At 36.5% G+C, this 12,911-nt stretch overlaps 1 protein-coding gene across 8 annotated transcripts in view; it reads left to right on the forward strand.

Annotated features, from left to right (window-relative positions):
- The window catches only part of WWP1 (WW domain containing E3 ubiquitin protein ligase 1), a 129,713-nt gene that overhangs the window by 106,858 nt on the left and 9,944 nt on the right, over nt 1–12,911 (forward strand). For all 8 annotated transcript variants that reach the window (XM_047074100.1, XM_047074097.1, XM_047074101.1 and 5 more), the window contains 4 exons: nt 1,115–1,248; nt 1,337–1,477; nt 6,010–6,130; nt 12,206–12,310. In XM_047074100.1, the coding sequence (XP_046930056.1) occupies nt 1,115–1,248; nt 1,337–1,477; nt 6,010–6,130; nt 12,206–12,310 (501 nt within the window). The remainder of the gene's footprint in view (nt 1–1,114; nt 1,249–1,336; nt 1,478–6,009; nt 6,131–12,205; nt 12,311–12,911) is intronic.

A 12,911-nucleotide genomic window follows, 5' to 3' on the forward strand; every position in this document is an offset into this window, starting at 1 on the left:
GTGGTGGTTGAAATTGAGTTTGTGAAGAAATACAGTGGTTGCTAATAACAGTATCTAAGGTATGATGTCAAGAACGTTTAGCTAAATGAAAAACTAAGATCACTGAAAGGACTAAAAAGTCAGGAAAGTAAGAGAATCATCATTATAGATGTTAGACTGTCCAAAATTATTTATGACGGTAGCACAGAAGAACACAGCATTGATGGAGTAACAAGGAGAAACCCAGAGATCTAGGGATGATAGCAGTGAAATGCGGACAGGGGTGGGGTGGTTAGCCACCAATGACAGTGTGAAGGCATGAGCTTAAAGACAGGCAGATTTAGGGAGGAGGAAATAGTAATGAAGAGCAACATATGCCTTACTTCCAGGCCTGGTGACAGGGGGATGGGAGAGAAACAGCACCCCTTTGGGAGGACGTAGAAGCAGAGTCCTCAGAAAAACACTAGATTTTTGTTAAGCAAGATGCTAAAGGATCTTCAAAGAATGATTTGAGTATATAAGCGATTTTGCTGATGGATCACGAGCCTCACAGGGTAGAGCATAGAGATGGTTTTGGGAGTTAGGGGAGGTGTGAGAAATGGAATTAGATTTTTAGATGGATGGGCAGTTGGTGGCAAGAATTGGGGTGCTGAGGGGATCTGGCGCTTCCTGCTTTGGCTGTTGTGAGCAGGTGTGAAAGCAAATGCTGTTAGTCCTGGAAATCTCTTAGGCAACTGTGGTCAGAAGAGGCGTGAAGAAGAGGTCTTGCCAGGTGCGTGCACGGGAGTGCTGAGGCTCCTTCTGTATTTCTGCATCCAATTAGGTTAATTTAATTTATAAAACACTGGAAAGAGTGGGGGTTTTGGTACTGTTCTTTTATTTACCTTATAGTTATCAATAGGACATGATATAGTTAAGTGTTTGTTGATTTAACTCTGTCATTTGTTTTTCATACTTAGCATTTTATATAATTGGTTTTCATGATTTACGCTGGTTACTTATTTAAGTGCTTATTTTGGCCTGTGAAAATCTCATGGCCTGAGAAATCTCATGATTTCTCTGTTATTGTGTGCTTTGAATAAGAAAATTACTGTTTTATAAATTTTTAAGTAAAATTTTTTGTTTTTCTTGGCAGGCACTTTTTCATGGGAAGTTTATTGATACTGGTTTCTCTTTACCATTCTACAAGCGTATGCTAAGCAAAAAACTGACTATTAAGGATTTGGAGTCTATTGATACTGAATTTTATAACTCCCTTATCTGGATAAGGTTTGAAGATTTGTCTTTCAGTAAGGCATTTTCTTGAAGACAATTTAGATATCTGGTTAATTAGTCCATATATGTTTTTATCACCCAGAGACAACAACATTGAAGAATGTGGCTTAGAAATGTACTTTTCTGTTGACATGGAAATTTTGGGAAAGGTTACTTCACATGACCTGAAGTTGGGAGGTTCCAATATCCTCGTGACTGAGGAGAACAAAGATGAATATATTGGGTAAGGTGATATACTTGGTTGGCCTTAATTTCTAGAACTTCTAAAGCATGTCAGAACTAACAACTCTGTCTGTACCCTTCATTTGATTCCACGTTCACTCCTCTGGGAAGCTGTTCCACATTCATTCCCCCTTTCACGTATCCTTTTCTGTCATTTGCTCTCTACTCAATCTTCATCTCAGTTTATAAACATGCTCTCACAGGACTAAAAAATTCAAATGTACTAAAATAACTTCCCTTGCCTCTCATGGCTTAACATTTATTTAAGTTCTTCTCAACAGTACCAATCAGTGTTCTAGAAATGAGAATAGTGACCTTCAGTTTCCCACTCCCGCTTGCTATATGCATTCCCATCTTGGTCCAGATCAAAAATTATAGAACATTGGTGCTAAAAAGGACTTTGCAAAGACTGTGCAGTTTCATTATTTCTAGATGAAGAACCTAGGGTGCTCTGTTATAACGGTAGTAGCAAAGCCCAGCCTGTAGCCCAAGCCGTGACCAGTAATCTAATGCTCGATTCCTCTTCCATCTCACGTTTCCTCTTTAACTTTTTTCACAGTGCCCACCACAGCCTCTGTTTTGAAACTGTTCCTTTGAATCCCGTGATCTGCACCTCATGGATTTTCTTTAATTTCTCTTTAACGATGGTTATCTAGAACTCCTTTTCCTAAATGTGGATATTTTTCCAAGGTTCTTTATTCAACCTGCTTCTCTAAATAGACTGGCACCATGGCTTCAGTTTTCTAATAAAGTAATATCTGAACTTTAGAAATAATTTCCAGGTAGATCCATACTTTTCCATGAAAGAACCAGATAATATTTTAGGCTTGTGAGTCGCATACAATCTCTCTTGGAACTATTCCACTCTGCTGTTGCAGCACAAAAGCACATAGACAAAATATGAACAGATACGTGTTCCTATCTATGTTTCCAACAAAATTACTGTGGACTCTGAAATTTGATTTCATATAATTTTCAAGTCAGATAATCTTTGAATATTTTCTCAATCATTTTTAAAAAGTAAAGACTATTCTTAGCTTACATGCTGTACAGAAAACAGGTGATGGGCTGGATTGGGCCCATGGGCCATAGTTTGTCAACTCCTCAACTACTAAATCAAGTTAAAATCAAATTTCTTTCTGTTATTTTTTCTGTTGCCTTACTTGGCCTTGTTATCTCTATTAATGGTACTACCCTTGGATTCTTGGTGCCATCATTGTCTCAGACTTTATGTTCTTGATATTTGTTTCAAAAATGGGATCGTATCATACTCTCTAGCTTGCTTTTTCCATCCTCTAGGTCAGTAGAGATAGACCTAACACATTTTCTAATAGCTAGATAAATTATGGTATACCCATTCTATAGTTGTCCTTTCTGCTAGTAAGTGTCATTCAGATTGTGTCCAGTTTGGGCCACTACAAACAAAGGCAAAGAAAACTTCCTTAAGTAAAGTTGTGTGTATCTGCTGCTTTTGTCTTTGTGGTATAGATTTCTAAAGTGAGGTAATTTCGTCAAAGACTGTTTAATTGATGTATTGCTTTTGCAAAAGGACATAGCTAACAATCCTTTCTTCCCTTTTTAACCCATAAAATTGCTATGGCCTTTCAATTTCACATCCTCAATGTCTCTTTGCCTATTAAGTTAATGCAGCTATTCCAGTGTGGCATTCTAGGCCTCTTCCTATTTTTCTGCTTAATTAGTTTTCTCTGAGAGGAGAAAACCAGTTTAATAACTGATTTTCTTCTTTATCTTTATATTCTCTGAGGTATTTTTGTTTTGCTTCTTTGTCATATAGTGAGCATTTATTACTCGTATTGTAAATAGCTAAATTGTTTTTTCCATTTTGAAAACAGTGTGTTTCCAAAGATAGTTCCATAAGGCGCTGGGCTTTTTGTATTCAAGCCATAAGCTTTCCACAGAAACCAACAATAGCTATTAAATAGCACATCTGAAGCATTTTTAACGTTTTATTTATTTTTGGGACAGAGAGAGACAGAGCATGAACGGGGGAGGGGCAGAGAGAGAGGGAGACACAGAATCGGAAACAGGCTCCAGGCTCTGAGCCATCAGCCCAGAGCCTGACGCGGGGCTCGAACTCACGGACCGCGAGATCGTGACCTGGCTGAAGTCGGACGCTTAACCGACTGCGCCACCCAGGCGCCCCTGAAGCATTTTTAAAATGCTGTCAATGTTTTCAAATATCAAAAGCAGATTAAATAAAATTTTATCATATAAAGGCCATATTTAGTTTGCTACTTTATATTTTATATTTTGTGTTAAGGTGATAACTGGTTTTTAAAGAGTTGCCCATGTAATACCTGTTATATAAGAGTTGATATCTAATCTTGAATATAACAATTTTTGCTTAATTGTTTCAGTTTCTGAAACAATAACAGACTTTAATCTTGTTTTTTTTTTAATCTTGCTCTTTAAAATTATGTAAGAATACTATTCTTTTTTAATTGTGATATTTTGGTTTTAGTGTACCGCAGTTAATCTCTGAGTAAATGAATGGTAGAGAGATGTATGAAATGCTGTCAGAATCCAAAGTGGGATTGATTCTGCTAGGACTCAGGAAAGTTTTTCCCATGGCATTGCATGTTAGGTCTGAAAAGATGGAGTGCTTTTTGGAGGGAGGGAAATAGCAAAAGCAGAGGAATTGAGGTATTAAAGGGATTAGTTTATCCCAAGAATCTACAGCCACAGAGGAGATATAGTGGCTAGCTAGGAGCCTTGAATGGTAGCCAGATTTGCATTAGTCTAGGGAAACTTTTATGTCTAAGAAACCTGGATTTTTGCTCTAATAGGAGAGTCATCAAAAACAAACAAAAACTAAGATGAAATGATCAGAATTATTTCTGGAAGGCTAATCCTAGCATCTTTGTGGAGGATGAATTGGGAGGGATGGATGGAAGTGGGGGGAGTAGTTAGAGATATGAACATAGTTAAAAGGCTCTTTCAAACTTCTGGTAGTTGGTATTGTAGACCTACCTGAAACAGGTGAGGTAAAAATGAGGGAATGGATTTTTGAGGATATTATAGGAATAGAATAGTTCAGATTCAATGATTGATTACATGTAGTGGGGGAAATACTAGTAAATGAAATATTTGAGGTTTCTGAATTGGTTAACAGTTGAACATGTTAATTATCTTTAAGTAGTAAAGAGCTAGAAAAGAAAAGGCAGAGAGCTCAGTGATGCCAACATTTATGGACCAGTGAAACCAATGAAAGGAACAAAGTAGCTAAGTCAGTTAAGGAGCGGTGGTATTGTCAGATTAGAGAACTCTCTGAGGGTTGGGAATGCTAACACCCAGTGTTACAGGAAGTTCATGTGACAGGAGTAATTTTGAAGAGGGCATTGGGCTTGGCAATTGAGACTTCTTTGGTGACATATGTGAAGAGATTTGTTTATCCCCCAGAGTGAAATCTTGAAAACCCAGACCATTACAGTGGTTTAAAATTTGGATGAATAGAGCTGAGAAGTGGAGACAGGATAGAGTACTCTTCTAATAGGAGTGGTGGTAAAGAGCAAAGACAGTAGTTAAAAGCAAACACTGAGTTGAAGGGAGGGTTTTGGAAAATAATGGTCTGAGCATCCATTTGGGCAAATGGGAAGTGGGGTAGGAAGGTAGAGTTGAGGGCTTGGGCAAAAGAAGGTGAGTTATTGATGAAGAAAATTGTAGAGGCAGCAAGGATGAAAAGTTTGCCTCAGCAGAGAATAAAATCCGCTTCCTTTGGGACACGGGAAGAGGCGTTTGGAAGGGGAGGAATGTGGATAATCGCCTTTCCCTTTGTCTGCTGTTTCTGGTGTCTTCTCCTCATCAGTAGTCTGTGCTGCTTCCACAGGGACCTCCAGACCCACCTACTTTCAGGGCCCCTTGTATAGATTCTGCGTCACTATACAGATTCTCTTCCTTACTTCTTTTTATTACACTTCCCTCCTGTATGTCTGCATTATATGTCTCCTCGGAATGTTTCTTCTCATCTTTTCTATTCTTTTAGGAAATCTTTGTGTTCTCTCTAATGAATTAACATGTAAAGAACCAGTTCCCCAGCTTTAAGCCTTCTCAGACAGAGGGACCATACCGCATTTAAGCATATGGCCTGCAGACAGACTGTTACCGGGACAGTCCCTTGCTTTCCCCGCTGTGCAAGGCTGAGTCAGAGTTCTCAAGTCTCCCTTGGCAAATGGTTTGCTGGGAGGAGAACCTGTTCATGACTGTAGTCTTTCCCTTACTGTGTCAGTTAGACAATATCTGGAATTATTTGTTACACATGAACAGGAAATAGTGGCTGTCTTACTGACAAATAAAGAACTTCCTATTTTGAAAAGCATCCTTTCTAGCCACAGATGTGCTAGAACTGATTTCCTCATGGAGAAACATGTTATATACATAAACACACAAACATGTATATGTTACATATGTATGGTATATTTGGAAAAAGAGACGGAATTTTAGAAGTAGTTGGTGTTTCTAAGCTTTTACCTCACATGCAGATTAACTATTTTTAAATATTGTTTTTATTTTCAGTTTAATGACAGAGTGGCGTTTTTCTCGAGGAGTGCAAGAACAGACCAAAGCTTTCCTTGATGGTTTTAATGAAGTTGTTCCTCTTCAGTGGCTCCAGTACTTTGATGAAAAAGAATTGGAGGTTAGGCTTTTTTATTATGCTGTTTAGAAAATGTTAATGGGAGGAGGGACTGTTTTTGTGCTTCTACAGGATGTCCACACATTTTTAAATGATGTGGCACAATCTTGAATTCTCTTATCCATCTCAGTGTTCAGGATGTATTAAAATCCCAGCATCGGGTGATGGTCTTAAGTTCTCTAAACCATGATGATGTCATGGGCACAAAGTCATTAATCAGTGCCCCCTATCCTGAAGAATGAGTTCAACCTTGTTAATAACTTGGGGAACTTAATAAAATCCTGGGTTAGTAGTGAGTTGCCCCAAAGATCAGTTTTTTAAGTCATGAGTTCTTAGTGGTCTTAACTGTATTCAGACTTATTAGAAGTATATCAGAACTTTTTTTGGAGGGATGTGGGAAAGTACACATGACAAAATTTACCATTTTGAATATTTTTAATTGTACAGTTCAGTAATGTTAAGTATATTCCCATTATTGTGCAACCAATCTCCAGCACTTTTTCATTTTGCAAAACTGAAATTCTATACAGGTCCCCATTTCTCCTTCTTGGCCCCGCCATTCTACTTTCTATGAGTTTAACTACTCTTGGTGTCTCCTGTAAGTGAAATAATGCAGTATTTGTCTTACTATGACTGGCTTATTTACTTAACATAATGTTCCTCATAGTTGATTCATATTGTAGCATGTGTAAGAATTCCTTCCCTTTTTAAGGCTGAATAGTATTCCATTGTATGTATATATCTATACATTTTGTTTATTCGTCAGTCAATGGATATTTGGGTTGCTACTACCTTTTGGTTTACCGTAAATAAAACTGCCATGAACATGGATCTATAGATATCTCTTAGAGAGTCTGTTTTCAGTTCTTTTAGATGTATACTCAGGAGTGGTATTGGTGAATCATATAGTAAATCTATGTTTAATTATTTGAGGAACTACCACACTTCTATAGTGGCTGTACCATTTTACATTCCCACCAAAAGTGTGCACAGGTTCCAGTTTCTTCACATCTTTGCCCACACTTGGTATTTTCTGTTTTATTTTATTATAGTAATGGGTATAAGGTGATATCCCATTGTGGTTGCGATTTATATTTCTCTAATGATTAGTAATGGTGAATTCTTGAAGTCTTCTTTCCCCATATAGATTAGAACACAAGGCAGGGCTGTAGGGAAAGTCCTTGGTATTTCTTTTCTGCCTCCTTTGGGTATAGTGTTTTAACTTTAGCCATCTTTGGTTCTCTGTTAAGACACCATAATCAAATGTGCATATAAAAAGTTAGCATGATGATTTATATATACAGTAATATTCCCTTATAGAAATTTGCCTTCTGGTAACTGACAAGTATATGAAAATAAGGACTTTGAGCCTGGATGACATGCAGACTCTATAAATCTGGCTAACATCTCTTTCTTAATAGCTTGACTACACAGATTAGCAGAAACACATCAGAAGAATATAATGGAAGATATCAGTATTTAATCTTTTTTTTAAATCACACACTTCATTAAGAATCTGAAGAAAATTAAATAATTTTGTGTCTTCAAAATGTATACACCTAAAGTATTCCATACCATTAAGAGCTCCTATTTTAACACTTTTCCAAAGAAGACATCCAGATGGCTAACAGACATGTGAAAAGATGCTCAACATCACTCATCATCAGGAAAATACAAATCAAAACCACAATGAGATACCACCTCACACCTGTCAGAATGACTAAAATTAACAACCCAGGCAACAACAGATGTTTGTGAGGATGCAGAGAAAGAGGAAGGAACTCTTTTGTACTGCTGGTGGGAATGCAAACTGGTGCAGCCACTCTGGAAAACAGGATGGAGGTTCCTCAAAAAATTAAAAATAGAGCTACCCCACGACTCAGCAATTGCACTACTAGGTATTTATCCAAAGGATACAGGAGTGCTGATTCAAAAGGGCATATACACCCCAATGTTCATAGCAGCACTGCTGACAATAGCCAAAGTATGGAAAAAGCCCAAATGTCCATCAACTGATGAATGGATAAATAAGATTTGGTATATCTATACAATGGAATATTACTTGGCAATGAAAAAGAATGAAATCTTGCCATTTGCAACAACATGGATGGAACTAGAGTGTATTATGCTAAGCAAAATAAGTCAGAAAGACAAATATCATATGACTTCTTCACTCATGTGGAATTTAAGAAGCAAAACAGATGAACATAGGAGAAGGGAAGCAAAAATAAGATAAAAACAGAAAGGGAAACAAACCATAAGAGACTCTTAAATATAGAGAACAAACTGAGGATTGCTGGTGGGGTGTTGGGTTGGGGGGATGGGCTAAATAGGCGATGCGCATTAAGGACGGCATTTGTTGGGATGAGCACTGGGTGTTATATGTAAGTGATGAATCACTAAATTCTGTTCCTGAAATCATTATTATATTATATGTTAACTAACTTGGATTTAAATTTTTTAAAAACTAATAAAAAAGCTCCTACTTTGGAGGCACACCTAGTGAAAGAGGGATATTACAGCCAGAGTCCAACATTAGAGCAGAGATGAAACTAAGACAGTAGATCTGAAAGGGTATGAAGAGACGCATACTTTCATATAGCCCTTGGTAGATACAGTTGTCTCATGCATAGCCCTGTGAAATAGTTTGACCATGTGTTAGTTTCCTTTTACATATAAGGGGACTAAAGCTCTTATTGTTACTGATTTGCCTTTAGTTCATGGTACAGAACTGTGAGAAAATATAGATCTTTTTTGTTGTTATTTTTGCTTTATCTTGATTTTTATTGTTCTTTTACATCCATTCATCATCTCTCTTAACCATGAATAATACCACAATAATGGGCATGTATACCATTATTGAAAATAATGATTATTGATAATCATGCCCCTTTACAAGTTAAAATGTTTCAACTATGAAGATGTAACAATCATTCTTTATAAAAACTCTCATCACAGTAGGAATAGAAGGCCACTTTCTCAGTTTGTTAAAGAGGATCAACGAATAAGATAAACCCTGACATCATTGTGAATGGTAGTATCTTAAATATTTCATATTGAGATTAGGAACAGGGGCAAAACTCTCATCCTTTATTACCCACTATACTAGATATTCCCCACTGGCCCAGCCAGTGCAGTAAAGCAAAAGTAGAAACAAAAAGCATAAAGACTGGAAAGAAGTAAAATGGCCTTTATCCATGGATAATAACATATGATAGTCAACTTAGAAACTCCTAAAGAACCTACCAAAGAAAAAAACCACTAGAAATAACAGCAAATTTAACAAGACTGTAGGATAGAAGGCCAGTAATTAAAAAATCAAGTATATATTTTCTATGTACCGGCAACAAATGCTTAGAAATTGAAATTTTAAAGTTTTATTTACTAACGCATCAAAAAAATAAATGTAACCAAAGGCATGGAAGACCTCTGTACTGAAAACACAAGACATTGCTCAGAAAAATTAAAGATGACTTGGAGCGCCTGCATGGTTTCAGTGAGTTAAGTGTCCAACTCCTGATTTCAGCTCAGGTCATGATCTCATGGTTCGTGAGATCAAGCCCTGTATGGGGGTCTGTGCTGATAGTGCAGAGTCTGTTTGGGATTCTCTCTCCCTCCCTCTCTTTCAACATAAATAAACCTTTAAAAAATTATTTTTATTTAAAAAAATTTTTCTAAGTTTGTTTTGAGAAAGACAGCACGAATGGGGGAAGGGCAGCTAGAGAGGGAGAGGGAGAATCCCAAGCAGGCTCTGTGCTACCAGCACTGAGCCCGATGTGGGGCTTGAACCCACAGAGCTGTGATATCATGACCTGAGCTGAAACCAAGAATCCGATCCTTAACCGACTAAGCCACCCAGGCGCCCCAACCTTTAAAAAATTTTTAATGTTTATTTTTGAGAGAGAGAGAGACAGTGTGCGACTGGGAAGAGGGGCATAGAGAGAGGGAGACACAGAATCCATAGCAGGCTCCAGGCTCTGAGCTGTCAGTCCAGAGCCTGATGTGGGGTTCAAACTCAAACTGCAAGATCACGACCTGAGCCAAAGTCAGATGCTTAACCGACTGAGCCACCCAGGTGCCCCAATAAACATTTTTTTTTTAAAAGAAAAAGATGACTTAAATAGATGGGAAGATACATCATATTATGTGTTGGAAGACTCTATTATAAATGTCAGTTCTCTCCAAATTGATCTGTATATTCAACACAATCCCAATCAATATCTGGAATAATTTTTTGTAGAAATTGACAAGCTGATTTTAAAAATACAAAGAAATGCAAAGGCTCTAGATAAGCTAAAACAGTTTTGAAAAAGAACAGACTTGGAGGATAGGATGTTCACTGCCTGATTTCAAAAATTATTATTAAGCCATAGTCATTATAGCAGTTTGGTGCTTTTGAAAGGATACACAAATAGATCAGTGGAACACTAGAGAGTTCAGAAATAGATCCACACATATATTGTGAATTAATTTTTAACAGAAGTCTACTATTTTTCAGTGAGGAAAGAAAAAGTCTTTTAAAATGATGCTGGATCAACTAGATGTCCATATAGAAGAAAATTAACATTGACTCCTACTTTAGTCTATGAAAAAAGATGAAATCATAAATGTAAATATGAAAGCTATAAAGAAAACATAGAATAATCTTAGTATGGGCAGAAGTTTCTTAAGAATACAAAACAATAAACCACACATACACAAAAAGGATAAAGACTTCATCAAAAGTAAAACTTCTGCTCTTCAAAAGATACTGTTAAGCAAATGAAAAGGCAGTCTACACACTGGGAGTGTGTGTATGTATGTGTATGTGTATGTGTGTACACACACACACACACACACACGTATTTTAACTCCTAAAACTCCGTAAAAAACAATTTTCTAGAATGGGCAAAGACCCACTTCACAAAAGAAGCTATGATGGCAAGTAAACACATGAACTATAACTCATTATTGGGAAAATGCAAATTAAAACTAAATGAAATTAAAACTGCAAATTGAAACTGTAAATGAAAACACTTTGGGATCGTGTTGGTAGTTTCTTACAATGTTAAACATATATATCAGCTGTTTATGCCCTGGCAGTTCCACTGTTAGGTATTTATTCAAGTGCAATAAAATATATATTTATACAAAGATTTTTACATAAATGTTCATCACAACTTTATTCATCAAAGCCAAAAATTTGAAGTAACCTAAATGACCATTAAGAAATGAAAGAATAAGTAAATTGTTGTATAATGAACGCGAATCTCATAGACATGGTGTTGACAGGTGGAGGCAGGGAGTGGAGACAACAGAAGAGTGTTAATTGTGTAGTGCGCGCGCGCATGTGGGATATTCTCAAAAACTTAACCTGTGATGAAATCATTGATTACGTAGAGCCAAAGACAAAGATGGTGTTTTTCTCTGCAAAAAGAGGCATAATGGGAATATTCTACATCTTGATTGTGGTGGCAGTTACATAGGTGTATATATCTGTCAGAACTCATCTAACTATACTTAAAATACATGCATTTTATTGCCTGTACATTATAGCTCAAAGTTAACTTAGGAGAAATGAAGTATTGGACTACCTCATTATGCCAAAAATAGCTTTCATCCCCTATGTAATTCATTGGGCTTATTTGAAAATTTCACATAGAATATTTTATTCCCAAAGCCTGGAAAAATTAATAATAGGAATTAGTATATTTTTAACTTTAAATGGAAGATTGCATAGATGAAGAAGAAAAAAAAAGAACCAGAAATTTACATTTGAAACTTAACAGTTTGGACACCTAATTTGGGAACATTTTTAGTAAGAGATTCTTCTAGCATAGCTAATGTTTTTCTTGAAGAATAAAAACTCTAAGTGTTTTCAGTGTGAGTTCAATAAACATGGAAAAGATAAAGTACCAAAGAATCCTTGTTCTAAATTGCTACAAGTTTTCTTGGATTTGCTGTGATCATTAGTTGTCATGCATGCAGCTGTTCACATAATTAGGCCATGTGCACAAGTGTTTGTTAGCAAATTTCAGTCCTATAGTTATTCGCTTCACTAAATCTGTACTGTGACCTGCTACTGTGTTCGTTTCCTAGGTTATGTTGTGTGGCATGCAGGAGGTTGACTTGGCAGATTGGCAGAGAAATACTGTGTATCGTCATTATACAAGAAACAGCAAGCAGATCATTTGGTTTTGGCAGGTATTTGCTTTTATCTTTTTGAAACAAAGTGTTCAAAGAAAATGTTTTACCATGAAACAGTAATTTAAAAAAAGTTCATTTTTAAAATTGAACCTGCCATTTGAATTCCAAATCAGAAGTGAAGAGTTTGTTGTTTTTTTTGTCTTCCTAAATGGGAGAATGAATGACAGGATCTTCTTTAAGTAATAGTTTAATGGTAATACTTGTAGGTGTAGCATTTTTTCCCCCAGTAGTATCATAGCATTCTAAATATTCTACTTAGTTCTGGAAGTAAATGAGGAAGTATGGGTTGTTTTTTTTTTTAATGAGAAAGTCAGTGCAGATACATAATTCCTGTGAAGGTGATAATATGCTAGGGAATGAGAATGATCTGGAGGATAATGTCCAAGAATGACTTCCTTTTCTCTTTCCCTCCCTTGGGTCCCTTTCTTTGTTTTGTTGGTGTTTTAGCTTAAACTACAGTAGGGTGGTCTCATCCAAGTGCTGCAATACTAATATGGAAGCACAGTTTATTTTATTAGATTTTGCATTTTGTGTGTTTGAGAATTTAAAATCTTTAGGCCAGGGATTTTCTTCACATAAATCTAATTGAGACTCATTT

This window comes from Lynx rufus, unplaced genomic scaffold (assembly GCF_022079265.1).
Source record: "Lynx rufus isolate CCGP_SWC_20201006 ecotype Redwood Valley unplaced genomic scaffold, mLynRuf1.p SCAF_12, whole genome shotgun sequence".
NCBI lineage: Eukaryota > Metazoa > Chordata > Mammalia > Carnivora > Felidae > Lynx > Lynx rufus.